This window comes from Arvicola amphibius, chromosome 13 (assembly GCF_903992535.2).
Source record: "Arvicola amphibius chromosome 13, mArvAmp1.2, whole genome shotgun sequence".
Lineage (NCBI taxonomy): Eukaryota > Metazoa > Chordata > Mammalia > Rodentia > Cricetidae > Arvicola > Arvicola amphibius.
In genome coordinates this window covers 35,843,622-35,859,988 of record NC_052059.1, presented here as the reverse complement: position 1 = coordinate 35,859,988, position 16,367 = coordinate 35,843,622, and the positions used below count along the sequence as shown (strand labels likewise).

At 47.7% G+C, this 16,367-nt stretch overlaps 1 protein-coding gene across 2 annotated transcripts; it reads right to left on the bottom strand.

The window, feature by feature from the left end:
* Positions 1 to 1,348: 1,348 nt before the first annotated feature.
* Rgcc (regulator of cell cycle) lies at positions 1,349 to 15,067 on the bottom strand. Of its 2 annotated transcripts, XM_038310367.1 has the most exons (6): positions 14,972 to 15,039; positions 13,949 to 14,495; positions 13,185 to 13,370; positions 4,785 to 4,892; positions 3,014 to 3,076; positions 1,349 to 1,745 (listed from the first exon to the last, which is right to left on the bottom strand). In XM_038310367.1, the coding sequence occupies exons 2-6, from the start codon at positions 13,995 to 13,997 to the stop codon at positions 1,738 to 1,740; spliced, it is 414 nt and encodes a 137-aa protein (XP_038166295.1). In that variant the 5' UTR covers positions 13,998 to 14,495; positions 14,972 to 15,039; the 3' UTR covers positions 1,349 to 1,737. The 2 variants fall into 2 exon arrangements, with proteins under 2 accessions (XP_038166295.1, XP_038166294.1); XM_038310366.1 differs by having other exon boundaries at positions 13,949 to 15,067.
* Between the last annotated feature and the right edge of the window lie 1,300 nt (positions 15,068 to 16,367).

Below are 16,367 nucleotides of genomic sequence, written 5' to 3'. Positions count from 1 at the left end.
GTGCTCACAGGCCAACCTGATCGAGTTAATTCCTCAGCGGGGGTCCCTCTCCCAGCTAACTCTAGTCTACTCAAGGTTACAAAATGGACCAGCACATCTGTGTTTGGGGACACATCCTTTAAGAGTGTAGGGATGTTGAGCAGCTTGTATGCCAAGACAGGAACAGAGCTCAGCACGGGCCCTCGGTGAGGAGGACACACAGGTTGATGAACCGTTTCATCCTTTTCATTCCTCAGTAGCCACTGAAAGGGTTGCCCTTCGTCTGGGATAAACAGCCTGCCAGCCACACTCAGACAAGAAACGCTAATCCAACTCTGGGCCACACACAAGAGGAAGCCATGAAGTAAACAGGCAGCTTGCCGAGAAGGGCCCAGCAGGAGAAGAGAAAGATGAACTTGTGTGCGTGCGTGCGTGCATGCATATGTGTGTGTGTGTGTGTGTGTGTGTGTGTGAAAATGACTAAAAGTCATTATATAAATGTATAAAACTATTGAACCAAAAATATTAAGTCAAATTAATTTTTTTAATTTTTAAATTAAGGCTCTTTTTAAAGATTTATTTATTTATGTTTTGTTTTTGTTTTTTCGAGACAAGGTTTCTCTGTAGTTTTGCAGCCTGTCCTAGAACTCACTCTGTAGACCAGGCTGGCCTTGAACTCACAGAGATCTGCCTGCCTCTGGCCCCCCAAGTGCTGGGATTAAAGGCGTGCGCCACCACCGCCCAGCAAGATTTACTTATTTTTATTTTATATGTTCGAGTGCTTTTCCTGCACCAGGTGTGTGTCTGGTGCCTGAGGAAGCCAGAGGCATTAGGTCCCCTGGAAATAGAGTTACAGATAGCTGTAAGCAACATTATGGGTACTGGGAATTGAACCTGGGTCCTCTAGAAAAGCAACTAGTGCTTTAACTATCTCTCCAGCCCCAAGGGGGGAAATTTTTTTATTTTTTTGAAATTTTATTTATTTTCATTTTATATGTATAAATGTTTGCCTGAAAGTATGTTTGTGCACCATGTGCATGCAGTGCCAGAGGAGGCCAGAAGAGGGCATCAGAGTCCCTGGCACTAGAGTTTATGACATGAGGATGCCATGTGGGTACAGGGCATTGAAGCCAACTCCTCTAGAAGAGCAGCTATTGCTCCTAACCACTGAGGCATCTCTCCAGCCCCACAAAGAAAAAGTTTTGAGAATATAGACTTGAGTGCAGGGGAAGCTTCAGGAAGCCGGCCACCCTCAACTGAGTATAACCACAACACTTGGTAATTCTCACAAGGAATCCAGAGGCCGGCCATTCCTGCTAGAAAACTACTGAACGGGAGTATATCGGCAGTAATAAGACATTTCTCAAAGTACAGAATCCAGCTTAAACTTTATTTGTATACAAAAATATATTATAATGGGAAAAGCTTATTATTGTCTCCAACTATACATAAGTAATTACAAATATTTCCATAAACGCATTTTAAATTATAGAAGAGTTATGTTTAAGGAGTAAAAACACATTAGACAGATCATCTGCTGAAACATGCCACAGGCAAGTAAACAAAGTCAGTTTCACTGTCTGAGTTGCCCAGAGATGGGCTGGACGGCAAATGTTAGGGTGAGCCAAGAACGGTCTGATGGCGTGTGAGCCTCAGCTCCGTCCCTTCCTGCAGCCGACTCTAGTAGCTGATTTTGCCGGGTGCTTGGAGCCTTCAGGAGTCTCACTCTTGTGGCCTCAGGACCCTGGACTCCTTGCTTCACATACCTGAAGAGAAGATAAAGGGTTAGTTAACCCTGCCAGACGCTCACAATCCCCTTGCTTAACCACATCACATGGTCTCAGACAGGCATCAAAAGCAACGTTAATGGCAGGTTTCCCTTACAATGTATGTCAGACTAACTGGAATGGCTAGGAGGCCAGCTGCATAAAGTAGACAGACTTGCGGCATGAGCCTAATACAAATTGTGCTGCAATTAGAACAATCTCTGTCAAAACAGGCCTAGGTCTTCTGACGTTGGGAGGTGCAATGCAGAAGAGAAAGGGGGCATCAAGCAAATATGGAGTGGCGGAGTGTTAAAATCTTGGCTATTTTAAGTAGACTTTAAATATTTTTTAATCTAAATTTTTAGAATTTAACCTATCTGGCAGAGTGAAAACATAGACTACTTCTTATAGAAAAATGATCCTTTTGACTAAGTAATTCAGATGCAAGAACAAAAAAATTTCCAAGTCCCCCATGAGGAGAGATGCTGAGACCAGCAACCCTGCAAGCTGGGACCGAGCCTCCTGACTGCTGCAATCTTGTCCTTTTGAAGACAGGCACCCAGATAGAGCATGATAGTTCTTTCCTCTAACACGCCCCACCCCCACCCCACACGTGTTGCAATTTTGACCCGATGTCTTCATCTGGGGTCACACGAAATGGGTAACCAACAGTGTGATCCCAAATTAGAAGCACATATCTGCATTCTGAATCTGGGTGGCTGGCGAGTCGGCACGGGTACCCCGACCACTTCTCTTTGGCGCCGGGCGGTGGTGGCGCACGCCTTTAATCCCAGCACTCGGGAGGCAGAGGCAGGCGGATCTCTGAGTTCGAGGCCAGCCTGGTCTACAAGAGCTAGTTCCAGGACAGGCTCTTAAAAAGCTGCAGAGAAACCCTGTCTTGAAAAAAAAAAAAAAAAAAAAAAAAAGTCTCACCGGGCCCCTGCATCAAACCTGGGGTATTATGAAGTGGACAGACCCCTCTGGCTTGCTGGAGGAATGTGTGTGTGACCCATCAGCTCGTTCCTTCTCTCAGAACCAGCAAGCCATCCCCACAGCAAAACTCTCTCCATTTTCTGAACAACGTGCCATTGTCTGCCGCTGAACTGTTTGCACAGTTGGGAAAAGCAACTCTGGCTACTCTCCGGCAAGCTTGTCCTCCACACTGCTTTCTGAGCCACCCCCAGGCAGGCTGGGAAACATCACAGCGCATTACCAAAGGTGCGGCTCAGTGTTCCCTGCGATGTTTTAAACACCACGCATGTACTCACTTGCTAATGTCCTGTCAAGATCAGCGATGAAGTCTTCGAGCTCTTTCGTGTCACCTAATTTGGCTGCAAAATTAAAAAAAAAAAAAAAAAAAAAAAGAGTTCGGTTTCCCTCTCAAACACAGTTGATGGAGGATTACAGTTTCCAGGTTATGGAAACCTGTCATCTTCAGAGACGTCACGGAACGTAGCCTGCATCCGTCCTTAGTGTCTCCCCCATATTTACTTGTGTCTCAGCAGCTGACCCGGAGGACAGCCTCAGTGTTTGTCCTGTAATCCACGACCACCCTAAGCCACCATCCTCCCACCTTCCTAACCTGGGAGACGGAGTTCTTTGGTGTCTTAAAACTCTGGGAGACAGGGAGGGGGAGGAAGGCAAATTATTTGCTCGCACTGCTGCTGGAGGGCAATGCAGTGGCCCTCCAATGTGACATGAGACTAATATTTCTACTAGTTCATGTCAAGTGGAACAGGGAATGTGACGGCCCATCCCAGAGTAGCGCAGAGCTTTCGTGCAGACGTTGCTGTCTCTGCAGCCAGAGGAAGATGCTTTCCTAATGCACTTTACTTTCTCCTGTATGGTCTGTCATGCCTTCCTTCCTTGAAAGGCAGTGCTGAATATTTTCCTTTGCAGGGTACAAACGGTTCATTGTTCTTAACTTTCAAGTCCACTCGCCGTGGTGACTTTTTTTTTTCCCCTGCTGTAATTCCCACCTCTAGAGGATTAGGTAGCAGAGCTGGGTACTATTTAAGCCGCTCTCTAGACTGCTCTATCCCTGGAGTCCCCAGATCCATTACAGATTGGAGGCTGGACCACAATTGAATCCCCTGAGGCTGCTAACATTGGTGTTGAGAAGAGAACTTAAAAATATCCCTCTTTCTAGAAAGGGGGAAGTTCTGTTTGAATGCCAGGCAGAGACAAATGAGGGGATCGACATATTTCTTTTCGAGTTGGTTCCATTTTTATTGCATTTTGCAAGTCTTTTCAGCAAGTTCAATTTTCCTTGGAGGGGGGTGGCGTCTTTGGTTCTCAAAAGGGCTCCTCTCCAGTATAACAGAACATTCAGCTCTCTAGCTGGTGAGACCAAAAACTAAGAGCTAATTCAAGCCTCTGTAAACCAACCCTCTTTGGTCTATTCATATCGAAGCAGAGACAGGGTGGAGCTGCTGTTTTGAGACATGTCCATTTTATTTTATTAAAAAGATTCATTCATTCATCTGGTGTGTATGTATGTATGTATGTATGTCCCCATGTGCCCATGTGAAGATCAGAGGACATCCACTAAGTAGTTCCAGAGATCAAACTCAGCTTGTCGGGCTTGGCAGCAAGCAGGCTTACCCACTGAGCCATCTCAATAGCCCCAGGTTAGATCATTCTTGTCTCATAAAGGCAGCTGCTAAGCCAGAATGACAGCTGCTAAACTGGTCACCCAAAAGCACTAGTGTAAACAGTTAATGAAATTGAAAGAGAGAGAGAGAGAGAGGAAGAAAGAAAGAAAGAAAGAAAGAAAGAAAGAAAGAAAGAAAGTCTTCTCATTGCTGCAAAGCTATACTGCTGAGTTCTTATGAAACCAAGCTAGTCCAGGAGGAAAATGAGAAGCACTCCCCTCTGACACAAGACAGAATCCACACGTGGCCCAAATCCCACGAAACGACGCATTCTGTCCCCCAAAAACTATTTATTGTCTTATCTCCTTGCTTTGTGCACCGTGAAAGCCTGGTTGAGGATAAACAAAATGGGGTGGGGCAGGGATAGAAGCAGCGGTGGGCTCACCTTTCCGAGGAGCTACGGTGGAAGTCAGCCGAGCTGGAGTGGAGTCCGTGGGAGAATTCAGTTTCTCATCGCTGAAGCTGAAGCTGTCCCTGTACAGCGAGTCTGCACCTTTAAGGAAGGAAGCCGTATTCATTAGGAGGTGTGCCCGCTAAACACTTGCAGGTCCACGTCTACAGTACCCAGCAGTTCAAAGAACCAGACGCTGCAGACCTACATGAAAGAAAACAGACCGGTTTCCGATCTAGAAATGATCTAAAGCAGGGCAGTGTGTGTATGTGTGTGTGATTGTGTGTATCCAGGCAAGTGCAGTGGCAACCTAGAACTAACTGTGTGATGTGTTAAAGGACCAGACATCTGCTCCGCAGGAGTCGACTGGCCAGCTGTCAAGCCAAGTCCTGGCTGATGGGATGAGAGCTGGAATTGATGCTGCTTCGTTGGTAGGGTGCTTATCCAGATGGCATTAAGCGCTGCGTTCAATCCCAGCATCTAGTAAAGAACCAGGAGCTGGACGGACACACTCCCTGGTAGACAGACTGATAGAGGGGTCATGATCAGATAATAAAGGCGGTAAACTCCCTCAGCCTCCTGACTTGAGACAAAACCCTGGCAGCTTAAAACAAAGGCCTGGTAGGCTTTTGTCTCCCACCAGCAGGCTGCCCAGTGATGGACTGGCTTAACAAGTTCAAGCCTGGATCAAGAACAGGACTGTTGTGGATCAATCAACCATCCAGTCTTCCTTCAAACTGACCAGCCCTAAAGTAGAGCAGGAAAGCTCTGCAGCCTTAAAACAAACAAAGAAACAAACAACAAAAATTCAACCCAGCGCCCTCCCCCAAGAGACTAGATCTTTTCGGCCTCTGACAGTGTGTCTGCTTCATGTGTGTGTCCAAACTCCCAGTAATCAGCATGGTGTCAGCTGCTAGTTCTGCATGCTCCTATGTGCAACATTTGAGATTTCTCTGCTACTCCTGCTGTACTCAAATTCTTTAACAGGCAGAGAAATCGAACCTCGCCAAGACCCTGGCACTGTATCAGTGGTACACCGGTCAGTGGCACACCAGTGATCCCAGCACTCTGGAGGTAGAAACAAGAGGATCAGAAATTCATGGTCATCCTCAGCTACATACTGAGTAAAATACATGAGACTCTGTCTTCAAAAGAGAAAAAAAAAAGGAGGGGAACAGATGGGGTGGGCAGGCACTAAAGAGCCGGCTCATCAGTTAAGAACTAGATGCTTTTGCCAGAGGACATGGGTTCAATTCCCAGCACCCACTTAGCAGCTTACAACAATCTGTAACTACAATTCTAGGAGTCTAATGTCCCTTTCTGGCCTCCTTGGGCACTCGGCACACAAGTGGTACACAGACATACATACAGGCAAAACACCCATACACATAAAAAAAAGTGTAAACACTCAAAATGCAGTATTATTTCTCATGAAAGGTGTCCTCTTCCTTCTAAACACCTTTCAAACATAAGCACAACGTTGGCCCCCACGTCTAATAATTTCCCTCCCTGCTCATGAGTCTTGGTCACACAATTACCCACTCTTGTCCCTGACACACTGAAGTCAAGAACAAAGATTGGTTTTGTTCCTGGCTGTTCATCTGTCACAATCAAGGGACTTCACGGTTCCTTCTATTCTTATGCCCCAAATGTCAAAGCAGCAGCAGACAAAGTCCCAGCCAGGCCAGACTGCACCAAGGCCACGAGTGGCTTAGCTACTGTCTGCTTAAGGGTGCTTATAGGGTCATATTCTGGTCCTCAGTTTACCCTCCAGTTCTGAGATCCTAAATCCTGACGAAGAGAGGAAGTCAGCGCGGCTCTGAGGAGGTAGTGGAAGAGACACAGGAGGTTAACAGAAGCAGGATGTGGCCCCAGAGGTGGTGGCAAGGGAGGAAGCCGCTTTCTGGTTAGAAACGGAAAGTCAAGCCACTCGGCAGCAGCAGGAGCTCTGGGAAGGCTCTTCAGGTGAGCAGCCGAATAAGGAGGGCCTGGCCAGGTCCCTGCTCTCCCCAGAGGCTCCTGTCCTTCAAACCATTTCTCTCTAGTTTTGGGAGAGGCAACACATCTTGCTTTAGTTCTGTTAACTCAAAACGAACTTGTCTAAATTATTTTTTAATGTGCTCAGAATAAAAGAATAACAGGTCTCTGAAAGAAGTTTCCTACAGTCACATGAGAACTGAGCCTATCCCTAAAAGGCTGCCATACCCCCTCAGGTGGTCTTATCTGACCATGCCCTTGCCTTCTGACCAGAAGGACGCAGGGCTCTCTTGGCCTGTATACCCACTTCTCCAAACACGCCCAGCAGAACCTCATGAACAACTGCTATGATCTTTTCTTCCTTTAAGAGTTCTAGCCCAGGTCACCTTAAAGGACCACAGTCATTTTTCAGGCCTTCGACGATGGAACCACACGGAGGTCCTCAACACTGAACCTTAGACCCATACACACTATCCAAAAATACCATCACCAGCTCCCACCGCTGGAGTGCAGGTCTTTGACATGTGTGACTAACTACGTTCCAGGAACAACAAGAACACTGTTGATCATCCTCCCCCCACCATGACTGTCCTAAGAAGTCTTGTGATGAAGACACAGTCTGTCCCCAGTCCTACTTCCCAAGCAGACTTGACAATTGGACACTTTGTGACCCTCCTATTAGTATCTTAGGACATTAGAACTCTCTAGAACGTCAGTTGGAAGCCCTTCTGTTTGTTTTTTTCAGCTGTTTATGCCTATAGAACAGCAGTCGTGGTAGCAGTCCCCGGCACGCGGGAAGGTACAGCGCATCTGTTTAGATCCCTGGATGAGCATCACTTTATCGCGCCAATAACCAGGGGATCACACAGGTACAGATGGAAAAACATGAGGAGAAGACAGAGTCATCTTTGGGACTCAGGTCGAAGCCCCTGTCACAATATCCTTATCTCTGAAAGAGACCCAAGAACATCGTCCCTTCATTGGATCAGAGTTCCCGCTCTGAGACTCTCTAGTCCAGAACTTAAAGGCCACCCCCTCCCTGCTCTCTATCTCTCAGAACAGCTGGCACTTGAGGGCCACTCTCAATACCACACCTCTTTTCATCCCGCCATGCATACGCCACGGTCCTTCCCCTTAGCTTTGAACTTCATCTCTGTTCGGCTCCTACCCTCCAGAAATTTTAGATCCACATATAATCCTGCTTCAGGATTAGGGATGAGGAGAAACCAGCTTGGTTCACCTTCCTAACAACTGGCCAACTACTATTGGCAGTTTACAGAGGCAACAGAATCAACATGAAAAAGACATTGCAAAAGAGGGGGGCAGAGAAAAAACATCCAAAGAGGAATAACGGAGATTCTGATCCTGATATTGTGGAGAGGGAGGGGCTGTGGGAAAGAAGGCATAGTCTCAGGGGACCATCCTGGCTTGCCTTTGATCCTTCAAAATCTAGTCCATATGAAAAAGTCCTTAACCCAAGCACTTTCCTCAAGATCAGAAAATAGACTATGACTTTATCCTGACAAATAAATTCAGTTATAAGCCAGGCTGTTTGATTTGTAGTTGCCTCATTGCTAATGAAGGCATACTGCTCTCATAATGAGGGAGGTGGAGGGGATAACATAGATCTACATAAATATGTACATATAGAGGCAAGTCAACATAGCCTGTGTTCACCTCCCTTCTCCCTGCGCCCCTCCCACACACACAATCTCCCATCCTGTGAGCTCATTGCCACTCCACGGTTCTACCCTCTTCCGGTGTCTTTCCCATACACCAGGCCAACTCCAGGCTCTAGTGTGTTTGACCTTCAACTCTGAAAAAGAAATGAACTCCCAGGACCTTTGACTGCATAGACCTGTCTGGATGCACCCCCCCCCCCCCAGCAATAGTTGACACGTGGCAATTTTAATAGGGGCAGAGAACAAGGGAAAGGACAAACTAAGTCCCTAGTCCCTGAAGCTCTGCCTCTGTGGAACGGGTGGGGAGCAGAGGCCACGTGAAAGGCAATAGCAACCTAGGCCTTCTGTGTGTGATGCCTGTGGCTTTCGAATGGTCTGATCTTCAAGCCAAATGGAGAAGAGCGTGTTCAGAAAGGCAGGCGTTATCGCTGAGAAGAAAACAACCAAGATACCAAGCGCTGGCTTCCCGCCATTTTCAGATTGTAACAGTTTTTTTTTTTTTAAGTTTCTCTTCAGAAGTGACCTAGAACAAACCCACAACACAGATACCCAAACGCTAAACTTCTTTACCTGCTATTTCCCCACACAGGCTTCTATCAAGAGCCTGTCTGAATGGAATCTCACGCTAGAGGTTGTGGCAGACGAGTAGGTAAGCAAGGCTCAAGCTCCTGTTCTGGTAACTCCCTTAGAACTCTAGTTCTTGGGAAAATAATATTTAGCCAGTCTGATAAAATGCCAGCAGCGTGTCTCTGGCTGATAGCACATATGTGTATGGCTACCCCGCCCTGCTATCTGGTATTGCTATTAATTTTTATGATGACTTGAGGGACCTTCATATGTGGTAAAGCAGACCTAAAAACATCTATTTCAGATTGCTTTGAAGTCCTACCTCACTAGTATCCAATCCCCGTTATAAATGTCCTTTAAAGTCCTAGTCCATTTAATGCATTCAAGTCTCAGATCTGGGAATGAGTGTTCTATGAGACCATCAAAAGAAATAAAAACATATTACATACACAACCCCATAAGTTTAGGTATACCTATCAAACATAAGAAACTTATAACACAAACAGAAGTTTTGTTTAAAAGAAAGACATATATATATATACACACACATATATGCACATATATACATACACACATATATGTTTCTTTTTTATTTTAATTTGGGGGTTGGGAGAAAGGTAATTTAGGGCTAGAACTGCCATGTGCTACTCCAGAGAAAACTAAAACCACAGACAGTGAGCCTTGCCCAGAGGCCTGCAAATATAGATCCTTCCCACACAACTGCAGCAAGCCAACCATAGTAATTACCAAGAAAAGGAAAGTACCAGGTCTATGGCACTGTCCCCTAGGGGATGGCAGGAATGAGGGTCTCTCTTCTCCAAACCTAGCTTCTGACAGTCAGCTTCAGTGAAGTGTGCCACAGTGGAAAAGACTCCTGGCTCTCAGTTTGATCATTGTGGGGTCTGAAGCCAGCCTGGTCTACAGTGAGTTCCAGGCCAGCCAGGGGAACAGTAAGGCCCTGTTTTAAAAGAATCTAAGTAAATAAAATTATATATATATATATAATATTCTAATATATATATAATATTCTATATATATGTGTATATATATTATTCTAAAAACAAAACAAAAAACTAAAGATGTTCAATTTATATAGTACTTCAAAGGGCCAACCCTATAAACCACTTTCCTAACTCCCAACTGCCTTGCCCCCCCTTTTTTTGAGATTATTCCTAACAAAATGCTACGGGAAAGGCACAGCCCCTTTTAAACCCATTTTCACTTATTGCAGATGTGAATGTGTGTGTGTCTGTGCTTGTAAGCACAGGTGGCCTTCGAGGCCAGAGGTCTCAGATGCCCCTGGAACCGGAGTTCCTGGCAGTTGTGAGCTTGTTCAGCATGGGCACTGTGAATCCAACTCCAGTCCTCTTAAAAGCAGCACCCCTGTACCATCTCTCCAGTCCTGCAACCTAATTTTTGTTTGTTATGTTTTCGAGACAGGGTTTCTGTGTGTAGCTTTGGAGCCCGTCTTGGAGCTTGCTCTGTAGACCAGGCTAGTTTTGAACTCACAGAGATCCACCTGCACAACCTGATTTTTTTTTTAGTGAGGAAAAAAAGGTATTTTTAAAAAATCAGGAATTTGCATCACCTGTGTCCACTGACCTTTGATCCCGAAAGCCTTGAAAAGGACCTGCATGTCGTGTATGAGAAGACGCAGGATCTGAGCACAGTGGAGCGCCAGGATACTCCCACGCTCTGGTTCACATGCTAACCAACCATCTGTGATGACAGAGCAAGGCTGTAGATGCTCAGCCTGTATTCCGTTATTTTATCAAAGAAATTAATGAAGATAAAAGTGCCTAACTTGTAGGACCGAGGTAAAGATTATGGGTGATAACATTCAAAGAATAGCAAGGGGTGACTGATAACAAGAGCCAACAAGTTATAAGGCTAACAACCCTAATGAGGGCTTGGTAAAAGTAAGCCAGCTGCTGCTGCCACCATTCTAAACCTGGCTACCCTCTCTGGAGAGTTAAAGTTTCAGGGGGCTGCACCTCTCCCAGGCATTCTCTTCCTCCAAACAGACAAAGGAGTGTAACAAATGTTCCCGCTCCATTCCTGGAGACAATTAAGACATACGCATTATGTATCCTTAAGAAAGCATTATTTAGATACACGCAAATCCCACCTTGACTATTTCTGAGCATTCACGTGGGGAACAAACCATGCTGACAGCAAAGATCAAGGTCATCACTCTTTCTCAGGCCCTTCCCACCAGTTCTCCAACCACCACACTACAGGCTTAATGTTAACAAGGAAAGCAGAAAGTGAAAAACCCAGAGATATACTCTAAGGAAAACAACCAGTTCTATCAACTCTCTCCCAAACTGCTAAGGAATGTCTCTAATGCAATCTTTTCTAAGACTTCTAAAAACACCTCCTAGATCTGAGATCCCTCCTGGCAGAACTTGTAGAAGCTGTCTGCCATAACTGCACAAGGTCAGACTCCAATCCAGCAGGAGGCTCTGGTATAGCAAGGAGTTGTCCTTGACCACAGAGCAGTAGTGACAGACCCAGCCTTCTCTGTGGAGAAGAGAATTTCCACATGATGAATAACTTGGACATCATCCCAATGGATGGAGATATATTCAAGTTACGCCATAGGTATTGAGACAGATTTCCAAGGCAAGACCTGGCTTGGAATGCTGGGAATAAGCACAGGCAGTTCATTAGCATCAAAGAGTAAAAGTTGTAAACAGAAAGGAACCGCTCACCCGCCCCCTCTTCCATCCCCCTTCACCTCCTTCATCACACTGAAGTCTGTTCAGGCTGCTAGGGAAAAATCAAACTAGAGCTCAGGTTTCTCTGTCTCAAACCCTGACCAGGATGTCAACCATTATCCCTTCCCAGGAGGATAACTCAGATCTCACACTGATCTTCGCAGGGTCACAAGGAAGAAGTCTCTAGATTTCAAAACAACACCAGGCCTTTGACTCCCAGGATCCGGCACAGCACAGCTAAGGATGTCTGTGCCAGCAGCCCAGCTAGGAAGTGCTCTTGAACAAGCAGAATGTTTTTCAATTCACATTGAAAAACAGCGAATAAGCGAGGGCTTGAAAAACAATTACGTAACAATAAAAATGTCTCCAAATTCGCTGCTTGACACCTGCACAGATATCCGGGATCTTGCAGGTCACTTGAGTTACTGAACTCCCCACCCCCCTCACACACACACTTTCTACCACCATGGAAAAGGATACCAGGATGAACCTCTCTCTACTGGCAACTATGAGGGGGAGGTGTGTGGAGCTGCATGAAACCCAGTACTTGAACTTAGCAGCCCAGGGGAGGGTGGTTTCAAAACTGCCTGGGGTGGTGAAGGAGCCCGGGAGCTCAGAAGAAAGGGAATGAAGCTATTTCAAAAATTCCAAAAACAGCAGCTTATGAAATCATTTTGGTTTCACAAATGTTTCATTATTGTGTTCGCCCGTGTCCCCAAGTCCCCCAACACCCATTCTGGAAAAGAAGAGAGGGCACTGTTGGTTTAGCGTTTGACCTTGCATGCAAGTAGCCCTAGGTCTGGACCCCCAGGACTGCCAACGCTGAACATGCTGACATGCCTCTGTGATCCCAGCACCTGAAGCCCAAGGAAGGAAGGATCCAGAAGTTCAAGGCATTCTCAGCTAGGTCTCCTTGGGAGTGATCTCAGTAAAGTTTGGGGGGGAAAAAGAGAGGGGGGGAGCAAAGCGGGAAACTGTTGGAAAACCCGGCCTGGGGCCCAGGAATTCTTGCTGACTTTAGAAACACTCAGGCCTGAAGCCGGGTGGTGGTGGCGCAAGCCTTTAATCCCAGCACTTGGGAGGCAGAGGCAGGCGGATCTCTGTGAGTTCGAGGCCAGCCTGGTCTACAAGAGCTAGTTCCAGGACAGGCTCCAAAGCCACAGAGAAACCCTGTCTCGAAAAACCAAAAAAAAAAAAAAAAAAAAAAAAAAAAAAAAGAAAGAAAGACCCACAGTCCATCAAGAGTCGTGTCCTGTCCCGTTCCCCCACCCTCCTCCCGGATTGCCATCATGCTCCCACCTGGACTTAAATCTCAAGAGCCGGGGCACAGCCTCGGGTCTGAGTTTCCCCGGACACCGTGCCTCAGTTTACAGATACCCCAGCTGACGCTAGAGCCCTAGGAAGTCCTGGAGCCCTGGGGTCACTGGCTTCAGCAGGGCTTCACTTACTCTCCGAGTCGCTGAAGCCGCTGCTGTCACTGACGCTGGCGCTGCTGCGCCTCTTCATGCGCTCCAGGTGCTCCTCATAGTGGAAGTGGCGGGCATGGAAGGGCGATGCGAAGTCCGCCAGCACAGCGTCGAACTCGCACAGCACGTCCGTCAGGTCTGCAGCGGCCGCTGAGTCCATTGCCGGGGCTGGGGCGGGCACAGAGCGCTCAGTGAACGGCAGCGTGGGTAGGGGTGACTCTTCCCCTGCCCGGGAGGATCTGGAGAGGCGGTCACCGGACTAGGACGGCTAACTTCACTCTGCATTTGCCAGTGACAGCCACGCAGCTACCTTGTAACAGCTCAACCAAAGCGCCTGCCACCAGACACAGACGAGCAGCAGCCTCCGTGGGTGGGAAGCCATTAAGTCACCTAGACCACACCACGCGCTTTCCTACTTGTGCCCACGCTCACTCCCTGGACGGAGTGGCGGCGGGAAGTCTGAGTCAACAAGCACCCGTTACGTGTCAGGCTCAGATCCTTGTCCCGCGTGGGAAACCAAACTGAACTGGCCCCAGCCGTGCGACACGGGGATGGTGTGCCGGGGTGATGGAGGACGAAGGGTGGTCAATGGAAAGAGACTATCGCGACCCCTGATCTTTCACCCCCACCCGCAGGTTCGGGCTCTCAGAGTCCCTGGACTCGGGGTGTTGCTTATCGTGGACGGAGTCACTGACTTCAATCCCGGGGCGCAGAGATGGAGGGGGCACGCTCAACCCGGCACTTACCTGCTGCCGAAGCCGCCGCAGGGCTGCCCTGAATCGAGGGCGGCTTCATGGAGAGGTCGTTCGCCTACACGCGTGGCAGAGATGCTACGAGGTGCTGGCCCTGGTGGCGGCCGCCTTGCACTGCAGTCCGCTCGGGTGGCCCGGCCGAGCGCTCGCTCCTCGCTTGCGCCGCCACCCGCCGGCTACACCGTCTTATAGCCACGGGCGGGGGCGGGGCGAGGCGGGGCCGCCGAGTCTGTCCCAGACGACCTAGGGGACGTCCCTGGCCCCCCCCCCCCCCATCCCCTACTCCGGCACCGCCCTCGCCACGCGCCCGCCGGCCTAGAACCGCAGTGACGACTTGTGTCGCCAGAGCCCGGGTTACCGTCCCAAATATTTACCCGCCGCTTTCCCCCGCCACCCTGACAACCCGACCCACGGATGTGTCTATGCCGACCTATGGGTGAGTTCCTCAAGAGTTTATCCTGCTTCCCGCCGTCTGTCAGAGCCTCCTTGAGCCTCCGTTTCCTCATCTGTGAAATGGAACTGCAAATGCAGAGCCTCCTTGCTTTTTACAAAAGTAAAGGGACCGAGGGCCTCAGTAGGTTGTACGAGGGCAGAGTCCTCACACCCGATTTTCCCAAAGAATTTACAAGATTATGTGTGGACAGAGTGGACAGCTGGCCGTGGGCTTAAGTGAAATCGCTCTTCAGTTGAGGTGATCTTAGAATTTAGGGTCCTGAGCTGCAGGAAGAAAGCACCTCATGGAAGAATGCATTCTGTAATGAGTCCCCCATGACTAGCCATCTATCCACGCCTAGTATGGCCCAGTTTAATTCCTGACTCAGACCGTGTGTTGGCAAACAGGGTGACCAATTGCTCTTTGCAATAGACAGCTATTTAAAAGTTAAGAGGCCTGTGTGGCCTGTGCCTGCAGTTTCAGACCTTGGGATGCTGGAAGGGAGGGCTGAGGCAAGAAAATGGAGATTATGAGGACTACAATGTGTGGCCTACACAGCATAATGCTGTCTGTAAAGTGCTTACCGTGCAAGAATAATGACCCGAGTTCAAACTCCAAAGCCCACGTTAAAATTTTAAAAGTGGTGGCACATGCCTTTAATCCCAGCACTCGGGAGGCAGAAGCAGGCGGGTCTCTGTGAGTTCAAGGCCAGCCTGATCTACACAGCAAGTTCCAGGACAGCCAGCAATACACAGAGAAACCCTGTCTCAAATAATAATAATAATAATAATAATAATAATAATAATAATAATAATAATAATAATAATAAAGCCTGGATGGCCACCCCCACCCATTTGTAATTCCAGCCTGAGAGACAGAGGCTGGAAGATCCCTGAAGCTCCTCAATTTAGCCCAACCTGAGAACTCCAGGCTAATAAAAAGCCCTATTTTTTTTTTCAAGACGAGGTTTCTCTGTGTAACTTTTGACTGTCTAGAAACTCTCTCTTGTAGACCAGGCTAGCCTTGAACTCACAGAGATTCTCCTGTCTTTGCCTCCCGAGTGTCCAGTTTGGTTTTTAAGATAGAGTTTTTTTTTTTTTTCCCGGGCAATGGTGGCTCACACTGTTAATCTCAGCACTTGGGAGGAAAAGGCAGTTGAATCTCTGTGAGTTCAAGGCTAGCCTGGTCTACAAGAGAGAGATTTCAGACAGCCAAAAGTTACACAGAGAAACCCTGTTTCAAAAAACTAAAAATCAATTAAACAAACAAAAAACCAAGGTGGGCAGTGCCCAAGCAATCACACTTCAGGGCTGACAAATACACCTGTGTACACACCTGCACATGCTACACACACACACACACACACAACACACACACAATAAGTTAATTAAATGTAAAGCAAGGAGCTGGTGGCAGCTGGGACTATCACTGAGTAATAAAGTGCTTGTCTAGCATGGGTGAGCCCTAGGTTTGAGTTCTCATCCCCAGAACTGCAAATAAATAAACAAATATTTCCATAAATAAATGTAAACCAATTAAAACGGAATACAATGAACATTTTCAGTCCCTCGGTTGCACTAAGCACTTCCAAATGATCAGTGGCCTTCATCACAGACTCTTTGGACCACATTGGATGAGGCCGTCTTCCCCTGGTGACTCCATCCTCCCAGGTGTCAGGATGTGGCGTGCACCAGGTCTCACCCCCACGGAGGCCCTGAGTGGTTTAATCCCTGTCACAGGTGTCTAAGTAGCTTGCCTGCCCATCAGTGGGTTAACAGAAGGAAAGCCAGCCTCCTTTTCAAGCCATTCTGAGGAGAGCCACACCCTGCCTCCCTGGGGTGGAGGGGAGCTAAGTGGCTGAGGGAGGCGCCAAACCCCAGAAACCACAGGCAAGGTACTTCCTTTCACCTGCTCTCCCTGCACACCCCACACCCCTCCTTCTCTCCCCAAGAGTATTCTTTTTCTTTTTTCTTTCTGATT

What these genes read in the sequence shown, in the direction of transcription:
- Rgcc (XM_038310366.1), bottom strand. Translation starts at nt 13,997, where the DNA reads ATGAAGCCGCCCTCGATTCAGGGCAGCCCTGCGGCGGCTTCGGCAGCA. An exon ending in TGCGGCGGCTTCGGCAGCAG is followed by an intron (nt 13,371 to 13,948) that starts GTAAGTGCCGGG and finishes TGCCCGCCCCAG; the next exon opens with CCCCGGCAATGGACTCAGCG. An exon ending in CGGCTTCAGCGACTCGGAGA is followed by an intron (nt 4,893 to 13,184) that starts GTAAGTGAAGCC and finishes CCTTCCTTAAAG; the next exon opens with GTGCAGACTCGCTGTACAGG.